This window comes from Fonsecaea pedrosoi (genome assembly GCF_000835455.1).
Source record: "Fonsecaea pedrosoi CBS 271.37 unplaced genomic scaffold supercont1.3, whole genome shotgun sequence".
Taxonomy (NCBI): domain Eukaryota; kingdom Fungi; phylum Ascomycota; class Eurotiomycetes; order Chaetothyriales; family Herpotrichiellaceae; genus Fonsecaea; species Fonsecaea pedrosoi.
The window spans coordinates 4,914,357-4,929,766 of NW_013550613.1; the positions used below are offsets into that span (position 1 = coordinate 4,914,357).

General features: G+C 52.7%; 5 protein-coding genes across 5 annotated transcripts; 1 reads left to right on the forward strand and 4 right to left on the reverse strand.

The window, feature by feature from the left end:
• Window positions 1-416: 416 nt before the first annotated feature.
• Window positions 417-1,829, reverse strand: Z517_05712 (uncharacterized protein; the record flags this gene model as incomplete). Its single annotated transcript, XM_013431039.1, has 1 exon — window positions 417-1,829. One exon carries the CDS (start codon window positions 1,827-1,829, stop codon window positions 417-419), a length of 1,413 nt encoding a protein of 470 aa, XP_013286493.1.
• Window positions 1,830-2,623: 794 nt separating this feature from the next.
• Z517_05713 (uncharacterized protein) lies at window positions 2,624-3,664 on the forward strand (the record flags this gene model as incomplete). Its single annotated transcript, XM_013431040.1, has 1 exon — window positions 2,624-3,664. One exon carries the CDS (start codon window positions 2,624-2,626, stop codon window positions 3,662-3,664), a length of 1,041 nt encoding a protein of 346 aa, XP_013286494.1.
• A 2,873-nt stretch (window positions 3,665-6,537) lies between these two features.
• Window positions 6,538-8,494, reverse strand: Z517_05714 (uncharacterized protein; the record flags this gene model as incomplete). The annotated part of the gene is made up of 2 exons (XM_013431041.1): window positions 6,538-7,660; window positions 7,716-8,494. 2 exons carry the CDS (start codon window positions 8,492-8,494, stop codon window positions 6,538-6,540), a joined length of 1,902 nt encoding a protein of 633 aa, XP_013286495.1.
• Window positions 8,495-10,661: 2,167 nt separating this feature from the next.
• On the reverse strand, window positions 10,662-11,408 carry Z517_05715 (uncharacterized protein; the record flags this gene model as incomplete). Its single annotated transcript, XM_013431042.1, has 1 exon — window positions 10,662-11,408. One exon carries the CDS (start codon window positions 11,406-11,408, stop codon window positions 10,662-10,664), a length of 747 nt encoding a protein of 248 aa, XP_013286496.1.
• Window positions 11,409-12,362: 954 nt separating this feature from the next.
• On the reverse strand, window positions 12,363-14,822 carry Z517_05716 (uncharacterized protein; the record flags this gene model as incomplete). The annotated part of the gene is made up of 1 exon (XM_013431043.1): window positions 12,363-14,822. The coding sequence occupies one exon, from the start codon at window positions 14,820-14,822 to the stop codon at window positions 12,363-12,365; it is 2,460 nt and encodes an 819-aa protein (XP_013286497.1).
• Between the last annotated feature and the right edge of the window lie 588 nt (window positions 14,823-15,410).

The window sequence follows — 15,410 nt, forward strand, 5'->3', positions numbered from 1 at the left end:
CTTTTGTATGTTGAAGAGGTCATACGTGCCCTGAAGTACACATGGCATGAGATAGTCAGAAAGAAGTCTGATGGCCAGATCTGCACAAGCTTGCCGTTTGAGCGCGCCACCTTGCTTCCTGTTGCGTCGTCAACGAAGCCATAAAGTGGTATGGGGGACGAAAACATTGAAGGGATGCCGATCCCCCAGAAGGAACGGGCGGTTTCAAATGTAAGCGTTCGATATCGAGATCATTTAAGTAGGGCGAAAGTTGACTCTATTTGCTGTGATTGTCCCGGAACTGATGTCGGTTGACATATCCGGGTCTCCCAGGACCACGTCTAGAAGGATAACGTTGCGGATAGAACTGCGACTTGGGCGATACACACAACCTCCCAGTAGTGATGCTGTAGTTCCTCTCACTCATACATCGCACATCAAGTTGCCAAAACGACACTGGTCGGCTTGCAAAGCTCCATCGGGAAATAGCAGAATGGCCCAACTGGTCCGTTCTCCTCATGGTCGCATTGTGTCCACAACCCAAACACACCTCCGGATTTCACACCTCCTGGCTGGACGCCTTCCAACTGCCACTGGTCTTGGCCGCCATAATTGATGATGTATCTCCATCTTACCTCTCGTCCGCCTGGGACAAGGCTTGCGCAACCTCTTACCCCGATGACCGGCCGGTGCATGCCAGCATGGCCACGTGAAAGGCCAGAAAAGTATAACACGGGTAGGTCAGTACACACGGGAAGGGACGTCATCAGACGCGAATCAGAGGCAACTGTATCATCGAGCTTGAGTTCGAGCTTCATCAGATCGCCACAGTCTTCGGGCTCGTCGTCCAGGGTTGGTCGACCGGGATGATCACTAGTCCAGGCGTTGAACGTGACAAGATCAGAGTAGTCGAGCCAAGAGTACGTCCCTAACCATGCCCCAGTGACGCGCGCCCAGTCATTGGGGATCGTGGGATCGGGCAATGTGCGGTGAGGGAGAGAAAAGCAGAAACCTTGGGGCATCGCGATGCGGCCTTCGACGCACATGGAAAAATTGCGGCTGATGACGCTGAAGACAGCCTCGAGCAAAGCCCAGTCGACCTTCCCACTGCCGTCCCTGTAAAAGGGACCATAATCATTGTCCGGCCCACTCAAGCTCCAATTGTACACTTTCCGCCTCGCTGCACCTCTAGCCCTGTGCTCGATGCGCTCGCGAGTGGTGAGACCATAAGATACATGGAGTCTGCAGGCGGACTCTGGTCGATTCTTGTCATTCTCGCTTGCGGTCATGCTTCTGGTGAAACGCAGTGTCGTGCCCAATGAGCGCTCATCGGATCTGGCGCCTTGAGGCATCCTCCGCGTCCCTACATCGTGGATGAGACTCTCGATGCCGTCGCGACAGGGAGTCAGACCGGAGAGGATTTGAAGATTCAACGAGGTTGTCCGGTCGTCCTCCTTGGGAATTTGGCCGTTAGCAATATCACGAGGATTGGGTGCAAATTTGGCCGTGTCGAGGATGTCGAGCAGCGCATTAAGATAGGTTTCAGCACGACTGTCAAGACCACACCATTTGGACTGGACACTTCGTAAAGCCATCAGCCTAGTAGAGAGTTCGCGATGCCAATCCCAATCGCGCTCTGCTGCCAATGGCGTTGGATTGGGCATCATGGACCAAGCATCATTGGGATCGTCAAACACATGCAAAAAGGCCGATCTCCAGAGAAGCTGGTTTTGGGGACGAACAAAGTCATGCGCAGCCTTGCAAGTTCGGCCAAAGCTGGCGATGACCGCAGGGGGCAGATATGAGAGGATGTGTGCGAGGATTTCCCTGGGCAAACCTAGAACCTCCATGGCCAGGTTGGGACGAGAGCTGATGAGATTGAAGTGCAACGACAACCAAGGCGAGGAATGGAAAAGGAAGCGATGCGAGGATGGTGGAGGAATGTGGTGAAGGTTAGGTTCCTCGATCGCCAGTAATAGTATTCAAGGTCGCCAATCTCTCTTCAGCAGGCTGCGCATCCTATTGCCCCTCACTTGACTGCTTTAAGCCACCTGTTTCATCCCTGCTATGGGACCCCAAGCCCTGTGTGTTGGGTGGCACAAATAATGGTGTAACGGAAATGAGGTATGGAAGCGTAGGAGCGTAGCCTCTTGCGTAGCCAAGGAATCAAAATGCATAGAGAAGAGATGGAATGATCATGTACAAGGCACAAAATCTGCATCTATGAGTGCTTGAATGCTGCTGTAGGCACCGAGGATGTACACAGTACGAGGGACTCGATATCTGTCGAGCCACCCAGAGTTGCTCGTTTAGGCCCCCGTGCACCGCCCATCGTCAAGACACGCCGTCAAATCTCCCCTTCCAAGACACCAACCATCGCTGCCAATCTCAATCTCACCCTCTCACCACAGACCCCAGTTCGCCAGTAACCGCTCGCACAGCCGCAACACAGTCGCTTGCAAGTCGATTCCCTCGTTTCCTCATGTCGAAGTCCTGCACACATATTAAGAGGTACTGTCAATATCGCAGCAGATCCTGACCACTTTTTCTCTTCCTCGAAGCCCACCAAACCACCCCACAAATTGTCTCTGTTCTATCATACGCCGAGACATCCTCACCGCAGGATTCACCGCTAGCCCCTACAATGCCTCTGAAAGACTTGCTCAAGAAGAAGAACAAGATCGATGACGATATCGGCCTCCATGGCGCCCCTCTGCCTCAGGCGAACCAATTCACCTTCGTTCGTACCGACACACACACAGAAGAATATATCAATCCACCTGGGTTTGAGAACGATCGGTACTTTGCTGCAGGCGGCGAACCAAAGAGTCCTTCTCCCTCGAGACGCTCATTTGGTCGATTTCGAAAAAGCCAGAGTCCTGGTGCTGCCGACTTGTCCTCCCCAGATAAAGAAAAGAAGGAACATCGACGACTGTCTGAGCGGCTGCATCTGAACAGGGACCGCGCCGCGAGCACCAGCTCTGTCAATCTGCCTTCTGACCTTCCTGACATCGCTGGTGCATATTCTGAATCTGGTGATCGTCAAGAGACGGAGGCCAAGTGGGAGGAACGTGCTACCATTTTAGCCAGCAAAAGTCCCGCCATGCCGGCTCATGCTTTGACAGGCGATCTAGAGTCTCTCAGCTTAGGACCCCCAGGTCCACCTTCATCCCGCCCTCGAAGTGTCAACGACCCAGAGAGTGACATTGACATCCAGAAGGCGATTCAACTCCACGAGTCTGGTGATCTCAGGGAGGCAACCCAAATGTTCCACCAACTTGCAGAGTCCGGAAACGTCTTATCCCAGGTCCTGTATGGACTGTCTCTTCGCCATGGATGGGGATGTGAGCCTGATCCCGCAAAGGCAGTTTCCTACCTGTCGGCAGCAGCGTCCAACTCGGCCACCATCGAGTCCGATGCTCTAAAGGCTGGAATAAAAAAGGGAGGTGCTGCCAAAGGAGAACTTGTGCTAGCAATCTTCGAGTTGGCAAACTGCTTCAGACATGGCTGGGGGGTTCCGGTCGACAAAGTTGCAGCAAGGCAATATTACGAGACAGCGGCAAATTTAGGAGATACGGATGCCATGAACGAAGCTGCTTGGTGCTATCTTGAAGGATTTGGAGGGAAGAAGGACAAGGTGAGTTTCTGTGTCTTTTTTCCTCGCCCTGGAAACCTGTTGCTTTAGCAGCCCAACTACCGCATGTGCCTTTGATATCTTGTCCATTCATCAGCACTTACACCCCTGCCCCCTATCCTCTCGACACGTGATAAGCAGCAGCAGCACCAGGCCAGCCAGCCAACCCAGCTGAGCCTCATCCGCCCCCGAATGGCTTCCGACCATGAGGTTCGGGTGTAACGCAGTCTGACCCATATCGGGAGTGCTATTACTCGGATGCGGCCCTTCTGACACAAACTTGGGCGTCCTACGGCCCCCAAATACGCGAAATACCCCAATACAGCTCCCTCTCAATGGCAGCTTCACTTTGGGCAGCAATGCAGAAGCCACTCACCCACTCAGCGACCAGCTCTAAACCTCTTGACCCCGTACCTTGCATTAGCCTCGAGTCATGCTGAACTCCGCGAATCACGGTCAATGTTTCACTCGGAGAAATATATGGCTACTGACACATGGGGCTTGCGACATAGTTTAAAGCAGCGCAACTTCTAAGATTGGCCGAAAAGAATGGTGCAAAGACATTGGGAAATTCCTGGTAAGTCATGGTCTCCTGTCATTTTGTCCCAGAACTGCCTATCACCCGATCACCTTGTCCCTCACCCAGCCCTTTAATCACACTCGCTCTGCGCATTTTCACACGAATTGGGTCGAAATTCCGGCGGTGTCCTGTATCCCAATGCCAAGATGTGCCTGATTGGCGGTCAAACTTTGGAGACACTGATGTGACCTGTTTGGCGACCTGGGCCCTCCACTACCAACCCTGCTTGCCTGCGCAGTGGTTCGTGTTGGACACTCCAACTCCCAAGGGCGAGGTGGCTGGGCCGCAGTGCTAGACGAGGCGCAACAATCCAAGGACATTGAACCGACCGGCTCCTGACCTCATGGAGAACGTTGGATGTTTCATTTGTGATCCGGACAAAGAGCGGTGATGCGTGACTGTGTGCTGACATGTTGGTGTTTGTGATTATCAGGATTTGGAAGGAGAAATATGATCCACCAAAATGAGACCGTGGCTTTGCACCGTCCTCAGTAGCATGCCGAGGTCATCCTGGAACGGTCTGGTCATCTCATCTCTCGATCCAGAGACAAGCAAACACCGCGATATGACTCAAAATTACGACGGGAGAGCCGATGAACCCGACGACAGATAGGCAGATTGAATAACGACCTTATCCATGACTGGCTCCTTGGGGCCCTATCCGCCCTGTTATTGCGCCCCTCGCGCATCCACGGGGTCTGCCCAGGCAACCAGATTGAGGGACACTCTTACGTTGCTCTACTATTCCCACTTTGTTGATATCTAACTTCAGAAAGGATTCAACCCGTGAAACGCCCAGGCAAAAGGGTAGCTATCGACAGCGCCGTGGCCCATTCTTATGGATATCTAGGTCAAGTTGTTGGTTAGCCGTTGTGGATATGGATGAACGCCGTGCCTGCATGATGCAGGGGTCTGGGAGGGAACTGCATCCCTTCTCGTCCCTTAGTCCGGGGGTGGACATCTGATCACAAAGGTTTGTTCTGGCCGCGCGGTTCAGCATGCCAAAGGTCCCATTGATATTGCCTTTTCCTTGGTCAGACCGCGGACCATTGACGTTGACGACGGCCATCACCGATGGAAGGGGGATTACCCGTTGTATCCGTTGACTTGGTTGATCATGGGTGGTCAAGCTCGAAGCGAGTGAGCTCGGTGAAACGACAGACGTCAAAAGCAAGGCAATTCAGAGCCAGAGCAGAGCAAAGCAAGACAAAGCAAAAAGTACATGCCCGTGATAGAACAGAATGCTTGCTCGCTCACATGGATGGATGGCTGCCCCGTGGGTTTGGGTCCTTTCGGAACCTTTTGAACCTGTCTGGCCACTGGGCCACCTTATCGAAGCTGATAGACGTGGAATCCCAAGAGCAGATGGCCTGATCCCCAGGATCCCCAGGAGATACCAAACAGAATCTAGAAACAAAGAGCTCGTGAAGTTGTTGGGTTTCATTCCCCCCCCCCCCCAAAATTTTCAAAATATCTCATCGCCTCTATCTCATGTGCTCGGGATATGTGGTGCTCGGCAGCCCATTTCATTTCCTGTGTCTTTTTCGCGGCCTGAGGCATGTTCTCTTTATGCGGTGCTACATGAGGGAAAAAAAGGCGTTATAAAACTGTACGTCGACTGTTTTGGTCGTAACATCGTAGCGGGGGCTCTTGATTTGCCCTCGATTTCATCCTTTCCATCGACCGACCTGGCCATCCCTCCCTGCCCCCTCCCATTCACCCAGATTTGTGGTCAATCGTTCCCCTATGCTCGGTCCCTATCCCTTCAATTGCTCTCGTGGGAGAGTATCTGTCCAATAATAAAAGCCCTCCGGTGTCTGATTGTCTTTCTGATAATACCCTGACCTCTCGGTTTCACGTCGTTCCTCTCCTGCTCCCCAGCTCCGATCCCTAGATCTTCCGAGTTGTCATGCTATGTGCACCCCTTCCCCTCCCTTCCCTTTCCAATCCCACTCCGAAATAATAAGTGCAGAAACAAAAGAGAAAAACAGTTTTCATGTCATAGGCCGTTAAAAGTTCTGGGTCATCATAATCAATCATGTCGTGTCCTATCGTATCAACTGATTTCATATCCTGATCAAATTCCAGGAAATCCCTAAGTGTAAAGGAGATAAGGAAATTGTGCCCTGAAGCATATGAGTCTTTCGCTTTCGTAGGTTTGGTTAATCAGACCTGCCCGTCTGAAAAGAGAATGTAGCTTCAAAAGGGAGAATGTAGCAAAAAAGAAAAACAAAAGGGATCCCTCCACCACTCCGAATACCCTTGCAGAAAGGAAAAGGGCATTGTCGGATTTGAACAATTTTGCTCGTACAAGGATCAAGGAGCGCCGGTGTGGCAGGCTTCATTACTCGACCCTGGCAATCAGTTCGCGGAAGTCTCGAAGGACTTTCTCGGGGACTCGTTCGAGGAGCACACTCCGTTCGCGGGCTTTCCCACTGATGCCACTCATTTTCTCGAGGCCATCCCTTTGAGCTTGCATATCTGCAAACAACTGCTGCATTCGGGTTGGCTTGACTTCGACCACGTCGTCGTCGTCGAAAGCGCAGTCAGGACTACTAATGTGGTTGTATGAAGCGGCCGAGAGGGAGAATGCAGCTGCGGTTTGTTGGTGACGAGATGGGGTGGTGAGCGAGGCGTGGAGATTGCCGAGTGGAGTGTCAGAAGGTTGAGGGGTCATCCCAGACACATCCGAAAGTGCGTGGGGAAAACCGTTGCTGTCTAGCGAAGGAGCGGGCCGGTTTGGAAGAACCTCGTGGGTTACCTCCGGGCTAGAAGCAAGTACGGCCTGAAGGACGTTCCCGGCTTCAGCGCGATATGTGTCGGACATGGAGGGCATATTGGGTGCAACAACTGCAACCGAAGATGCGGCACTCGCTGCCCTGGAGCCGGCTTGCGACATGATGAAGGCACCAGAGAGTAAGCACATGTAGAACGTCTCCCAGCTGAAAGCGGCGTCGACCTTGACATCAGACTTCGTGGAAGTGTTTGGTTGAGTTGAGGCAGTATTGGGTCTTGGAGTAGCCTGTCGTTGCAACGAGTCTGATTCTTCCATCTTCAAGTCTTCGCTGCCCATCAAGACAAACTCATCGTTCCATTGGTCCTCCAGACCGAGATCCTTGAAATTCGAGAAGTCGTTGGAGAAGGCGTCGGATGCGTTGGAGGAGAAGGCACGAGCATGTTGATTGCGTTCCAGTTCCCTGACGGTGTCCCTCAAAATGGTGTTCATCCGCCGAAGCTCGCCGGTCTCCAGAGTCGACGTCCGAATGAGCTCCTCATTCTGATATTTCATCTCGGCAATGCACTCCTCGAGGCGTTGACGTTCAACTATCCACTGTTGTCTTTCATGGCTGAGAACGCTTTCAAATTGGCCGAGGGCTTCCTCGAGTTCATTCTTCTGGCTGATTAGAAGTTTCTTGTCCGCCTCCAACTTTTCGGCGTTTTGCTTTTTGCGCATGCGAGAATCAAGTCTGTGCAAAGGCGGTTAGCAGACATCCATGAACAAGAGGTCGGAGTTATACATACGCTGCCTGTCGGTTTCGCAATAATCGTTTCTGCTGTTTTAACTCCTTTTTCTCGTCCTCGTTTGTGGCCTGATTGATCAAGGCATCAATGGTGTTGATGTTTCGCTCGGGAGGGATTTCGAATTTGGCATTCTTCTTCCTGATACCATCGGACCTCAACACTAGTAGTGGGGACGCAGGTCTGTATCTGTGCCGTAGAATGCGGCTTGTCTCGGCAGCATCCGACGAAGTTGTCGAAGCCCAACCGCCTTGGCTAGACTGCGGCGACATGGAAACGGCCGAGGCGGGGTCTTGCTGGGAGAAACCCGAGAAGGTGACGGGTCCGCCGGTATACTGAACCTGCTGCTCAAAGGGCTCTTGGACTGGACCGAAAAAGGGGGTAGGAGTGCTGGCCTCAGACCGCGCCGACAATGCCCACTGTTGATTTTGCATGAAGCCGGGACCGCAGTTTGCAGTGTTCATCTGACCGAAAAATTGGCCATTGGGATTCGACATTGGGTGCGAGGATTGCGAGTAATGGCGGGTAGGTCCCATGACACCATGAGGTCTCTCCTGCCAGACATGGGCTGATGCAGGATAATCCTCCTCCAGCTTTGTAATTGAGGCACGTCGATTGTCAGAGGCATCGGCAGCCGTCATATCGGCGGGGGTAGAGGATTCAAAGACCTTGTCGTCGAGAATCGAGGAGGAATCGTCTTCGGTGAGAGCGGGTTTGACGTCCTCAGGCCACTGAGGTTGTCCATAAGGATAGTAAGTTTGGGGCCGATATTGCATCGCCATAGGTCCGACAGAAATGGGAATTGATGATAATAAATTTGTTTTGTTGCTGTGCCGATAAAATGGATGGATTAAGTGGCGGTGAGTGAAAAGGTGGGGAAAGGCTTTTGGTGGGAGGGTTGTTGGGTTTTCTCGACACCACAAAAGTGTAAAGTCTTCAACAGCGCATAAGAGTGCCAGCGGCAATGAGCATATTGATGATTGTAGAAGTTCGAGATCAAAGAGGATGTCAGATGTTCAGAGATGGGGAAGAGACGAGGGAGAGGCCGTGGGTTTAGTACTATGTATTGCGAGCAGGACAAGCACTACACTTGGGCCGGTACAATACAATACCAGGAAGGGAAGAGGCAGCGGGGCAGGGATCCAAGATCAGAAACATGGAGCCTGACGAGGAACTGTCAATGCCCCATTTTGCGGTCTCTGGACGGGTCTGGGACGGGGTGATGTGAGAGTCAAGGGAGGTGTGAGAGGAGCGAGTAGTTGGAACTGGACCGAGGAGGGAGGGGGAATCCGCGAAAGGAGGAAATCCTGGGTGGAGAGAGAAGAGCGAGAGAGCGAGAGAGTGGAAGAGTGACTCCGGCAAAGGACCCAAGCTTGAATTGGCCCTTTTCCCAAGGGCCCTTTTTTCCCATTCCACACCGAGACAGAGAACCAAGGTTGCAAAAAGCAGCGAGTCGGCCAGACAAACAAGACACAAGGAGACGAGGAAGCCCTCGGAGCCATGGTTGGGCGGACGAGAGAGAGCCAGGGTGTGGATTGGATGCTCTGCCAATTCTCCAAGCAACGGGCAGTTCGGGGCTTGTGCCTCTTTTTTCCCTTTGTTCCCTTTCCTTGACCTGCCGTTTGGTCTGCTTCGTTTTTTGGGCAGCCATGGTCCCCCAGTGCCAGTAACAGTGGCCGGAGTCGCGGTGCGTGCAGCATGCACGAAGTTTGCTTGCTCCCACGCCACGAGACTGGCTGCAACTGACTCCGCCCAACGGTCACCTTTCATGCGACCACCTTTTAGGTCGCTTCAGCTTTTTGCTCTCTGCTTGACTTCTCCTGATTAGGCCCGAATCGATTCTTTTCCGCCTCAGAATCCGAGTCTCCAATTGCTCCCCCGTCGCCGAATCCAGACCGCAAGAGTGGCTGTTAGCTATGGTACTTTGGTGGCTTTGGCGTCTTTGTCTGAAGCGGCCAGCGAGCTTCGCGAAACCCACGACCCGCGACCCGCGACCCTCGAACGTCGAAAAACACTTGGGCAAATGGAGCAAATGAGGCCTGAGGTCAGAGGCCTGAGGCCAGAGGTCAGAAGACAAAGAGATGGACCAGTGACCCGATAGGAGACGAGCATGTCCAAGAGGCCAAAACGCGTCCTGTCCGGTGTCCTGCGCCCTTTTCCTACCATGACACCTCGCTGAAGTACCTACGTCCATCCGAGTAGTAGTATTTGGTCCCAGATGTACGCGACATGACCTGCTTGCCTGCTCAGCCGATGATTTGGGAAAAACAAAACAAAGATGACGGGTGGCATGGGCGTTGATTTTTCCGCGAGGGACCCCCTGGGCTAGGCTTAGCTATTTGCTCTCTAGGCTCGGTTCGCTTCCTTCCTTGTGGTTCTGGTAGCGATGGGCGCCGCTGGGAGCCATTATTCTCGGCCGGCACGGGCCTTTACTCGTAGCTGCACATCACATCACGCTTGGGACTCGTCCTTGTGAATCGCGCTCCTGACCTTCCTGTCCAGGCAGGGGGACGAGGGGCCGACTTAGGGACCGATCCGTCCTTCGCAGCCGGCAGCTTGGCAACACAGATTTCTTATGTGGAAGGGAAATGGAATTGAAACAGAGGCGAGCTCTGTATCCCAACGTACCTGGTCTCTCCAAGTAGGTCGATGGGATCTTCGTGACCCATTCCATATGTCCTCCTTTTGTTGGGGATTTACCATTCTTGGCCAAAACTGTGTGAACAGCCATGACTGCTTTAGGGCACAGTCATCTTTCTGCCTCGACGTCTCCCATGTAATACACCTCCTCGCTGTGAGCAAATGCATGCTAACGGGGTACAAGTGTTTGTAGAGGCCAAAGGGCTTTATGCACTGTTTTCCGTCTCCAATGAACTTTCTGCACCCTGTGTTCGAGCATCCAGAAACGACTATCACCAAGTGCCATCACTTGCAGACAGCACTTAACGCCTACAGTTTCAATGCAGCAATGATCGGACCTCCCAGGCCTCCCTGCACCAGAGCAACCCTTTCATATCCGTCCTTCTTCCAGTTGGGCAATGCAACTCTTGCAATGCCACCATTCCACTCTCCTATCTTCATCAGTTCCCTAACGACGTTGCGATGAGGGATCTTCTTGGACTTGTTCGGGCCAGAGCGAGGCTTGACAGTCTGCTCCACTGGATCATACACGACTATCAACACATCGTACACCATATCCGCCTCCGATACCTCTGACGCGAGCCTCAGGTCGTTTCCAACCCTGTCAATACCAAGAGCCCAAGCCATGCCATTTCGGTGTTCCATGGCTTTCATGACGACCTGGTTGACGTTGTCCTTTGTTGCACCGATTCCGTCAGAAACGCCGTCGACGACGATCTGTGGCGTGAAGAGGCTGCTTCTTCCCCATCTGGTCAAGTACTGACGTTGTCGCGCGTCCCACTGTGTCGAGCCGAAGGTGTCCTCCCACTTGCTTGACGGGTTCCAATACGTCACGTCGTACGTGAGAAGCAGAAGGTTCGGGTTGTTGGTGGCGTCTTGGATAAGCGGAATGGCTGGTGGGCAAGATGCACACCCTTGAGACTGAAAGAGCTCCACGACCGAAAGAGGCATGATGTCCACGTAGCAGGCCTGTGTATGAGTGTGGCCTTGGTCGATGGACATCACGCAAGCGAGCGGTGCCTTCCGCTTCTTGAAGAGGTTGAAGAAGGAGGCCATGGTCAAGGTTCTGGATAAACCAATGATGATCTTTCTCTGAAGAGCAAAAACAATGAGGAAATATTTGGAATTACTCGAGATCAAAGTGCTAATGTTGATGGATATGAAGAAGAGAAGTGCGCAAACTCAGACCTTTATAGGTCTCCTCCCATCACTATCTACCAGCCAAGATCTGGATACTGGGCGATGCTCTGCCTCTTCAGCATCCAATTTCAAATATTTCGTTCAGGGCATACACTGGAGTCTGCAGCTCAGAAAAAAGCCTGGGAAGTCATAGGCACATGGACCAATCGCCCCTCTCGATCCCGTCTCGCTCAGCCGCATCACTCTCAGGCCTCCCGAGCTTGACTGTCAGTTCCTGCATGGATCATCTCGAACAAGGTGCCTGGAATCGCACTCTACTCGGTACAGCACCCCTCGACCTGTTGTGGCCCCCAAGTTCGATCCAAGAAGCAGTGTTAACGTATGCCAGGGGACACCCAATCAGGCAAGATCGATGGAAAACCACTAGGCTCGTTCGGGTTGCATTCCTCGAGATGCGAGATACGCTCTGGGTCATGCTAGACAGGAGCACGCCAGTATATGCATTTCACAGGGCTGGCTCGTGAGAAAGCACACTTTACCGAGTACGGACCTCGCATCTTGAGGAGAAGCCGACTTCCAATTTGCCGCCAGGATTGAGGAGGCTGTTTCTGGTTCTCAGCGCAGCAGGAATTCAAGAATGTTGTGATGTGAGTTAAGCAAATGACACTCTAATGAAGCAAAGGCGCTCAAGTTGAGGGATTTATTTTAGAACAGCCGTCCCAGTTATCAAACACGAAACAATACAGCCGATAGCAACTACAAAAGGACTGGAGGTCGCCATATCTTCGGAAATGATCGTAACCCTTGGCATAACGCATATCCTGCTCCCTGCATCACACCTCGCTGCGTCAACATCCGCATAGGCTCTGTTCAAGCTCTCTTTTTCTCGACAATAGCTTCTTCTTCGGTAAGGTGTCCGTACACCCGTCCTGCCTGGGCTTGTGGGTATTTGGCCTTGTCCTCAGAACCGACAACCATCTCCAGATGACCTGGGTATGTTTCTCTCACAGTGACGACCTGCCTCCATGTTTTCGCAGCTGAAACACCGGCACAAGTGTCCTGCAACCTCAACGACGGGGTAGAGTTTATTGCAAGCGCTATCAGCTCTGCAACTGTGGTCCAGGAGGCCACGAGTCCCTCGTTTCGGATAACAACCTTGTAGATGAGGAACAGCGCATGGGCGGCGGCAATAGCGGAATGAATCAAAAGGACAATGATTCCGAATTGTACGGTCTTTGAGCCTTCCCAACGATAGCCGTACCCGTAGCGGTCAAATATGGGGTCAATACGAAGCCAGTTTTGGACATCGGCGGCGGTGGAGTTCAAAACGCTGTCTTCACCGCCTTGTGCAGTGCTGACCGGGAACCTGCCTACAAGACTTCCATCCTTGGTCTGGTCGGTCAAGAACATGGGCGCCGAGTATGGGTATAGTCCGTTGCCAGCAATGCGGGCCAAACCGTCGGTAACGATGCCGGCCAACAGGGTGGATATCATGGTGGCTCGATTCTGCCGGACCTCTGCAGTCGTGATATTCACATATTTACCCGTCTGAGAACTTCCGACAAATGGCGATGAGAAACTGTTTAGCACCTCGCCCGTAACTTGGGTGTCTTGCGTGACCGCTTGCTGGAGCATGGCTAAAAGGGCTGGAGTGGGTCCTTCAACGAAAGTAATGTTCTGATTAATGGCGTTGGCAAAGCCCATGTCGATGGTCATGTTTTTGATTGGTTGATCCGCCTCGCCTCTCTCATGAGGCAGAAAAAGGCAAGTGTCGGTCAGTTTTCCTTTGACGTTGAATGTAACCTGGTCGCTGGTCCGCGGTTCGTAGAAGACGTCGACGGGGACCCATTGGGCATATATGCTACATGCATGGATTTCTGTTCCCTGCTTCACAGTCTGGTTTTTATCGTCCACATTGATGTATTCCATGGGCACTCTGATCGCCGCGCCAATTGCCGGATTGTCGGCCCCCACTGGCATAGGGACCCAGTCGAATGTCGTGTCGTTGAGTGTGCTGTGGTACGGCAAGATGTAGTCCTGGCTCGGAAGCTGCTTGTCTGGAGTGAAACTGGGAAAGTTGACATGGGTCCGAGCTTCGACCTCCGAGACACTGTGGTAGTTGAATCCATTGCACATGACTTCGACTCTGGGTGCATAGATGGGTCCAGGGAGGGTGAGCCTAGGCTGCGCACTGAAAAGAGCAAGGCCCTCCCAGTTGTTCCGAGCAAACGTCCAATACGCCGTCAAGGCTCCCGAGATGAAGCTGTTCAACGACACAGCAGATGCTCGACCGTCAAAGTCGCTGGCACAGCTCTGCGCTGACAAGACTCTCCGAGTATCTCCACGGGCATCGGGGAAGCTGATGTTGGTCCCTGCGCTGGAATTGGTGAACAACAGATTGCCCGCCCAACTATAGGTATCTCTAAAGCCTCCAGCTGGGCAAAAGTCCTGGAGGGTGGTCGAGACGGTAGCACTGACGCAGTCGATTCCTGAATTGGGAGCAGTCGCGCTGTCACGGGTCACTTCCGTTGGCCATAGAACAGTGCTCTGATTGAAAACGTAGAACGGGAACACATCATTGATGAAAGGCGTGCTGATGCTGAACCAGTTGAGAGATGGGATGACAGCAATGGCAGAAGACGGACCAGCCAACGTCGCTAGGATGGTAGCAAACAGCGAGAGCAACCAGAAACGCCAGTAGTGTGCTTTGCCGGTCCATATCGAAGACCAGAAGCCTTTTGTCCGTAGATAGTCTCCGGAGCCGATGGCAAAACTATTGGCGAGCATGCCCAGAGGAAGTCCATGATTGCCAATCAAGTGCACTTGGGCGACATGCATGACAATCGTTCCCAATGAGGCAACCAGGACCAATTCGTGGAGTTTCGCTGCCAGCTGGAGGGCGTTCAAGGCGCCGCCTTGGGTGATGCCAGGTAGGATTTCGATATTTGGATCCATCAAATCCATCCAGTAGCGATTGCGGAAACTCAACTGTGCAACCGCCAAAGTGACCGCACTGGCAACCCAATGCGGAAGCAATTTGTGACAGTTTGCCCAAAATCCTCTGCGGATAGCCTCTTTAGGCCCCTCGAGTGACTGACCGAACGTCACGGCAGGGTTAGGAGTAGGGATATTGTCTAATTCAATCTTCTCATATTCGACATATCTCTCCCGCGGACTAGACAGACTCTCGACAGTGTAGCTTCTTTTCGCGGCCGGGATGATGGGATCGAGGGATTGTTGGGAACCAAGGCCTGCCGGTTCTGGACCCCCGTTGAAAAGCTTTCCATACAAAGAACGAGAGGCTCGGCGACCTGCGCCTATGTGAGCCATTGTGAAATGTGAAAAGAACGAGTGACCTCGTAGAATGATTGTGTTGAAGAATAGCGACTCGCCACAAAACGGAGCAGGAAAGTTCAGAGTATATGCCTCTGGCAACCTTCCCGAATTATGCTCCGCGAGCGAGGCGTGCGAGTCTGAAGCAGGGGGCTGTCACAAATGGAGGTGGCTAGATCACTATATGAACGTCGGTCAGCAAGCTTGCTCACCTGGAAATGTGCCAGCTCCTTCAATGGCCCGTTCAATTGCGACATTGTAGAACGATGCGCCACGAGGGGCCAGTCCCCGAAGAGCAGAAGCACCATCAGCCTCACCAGGCGGAAGGATCCCATGTGGCGCTCTGCACACTACATAGTCATGCTAGAAAGCGGACGATGAGCGTGAGAAAGCGTCAAACTCGACCCAGACTTGAAACCTAGCGATTGAGCTGAGGAGGTCGAAGTAAGCACTAAAACCATTCGCCAACAATGGCCAACGTTTCAATTCCGATTTTGTGCAAAGTACCCTCCGAGTCACCGCATCGGGAGTTATGTCAGTCACCAGAAAGAGGAGGACTCCCGTTGTCAGAAAGGGGAAGACGAA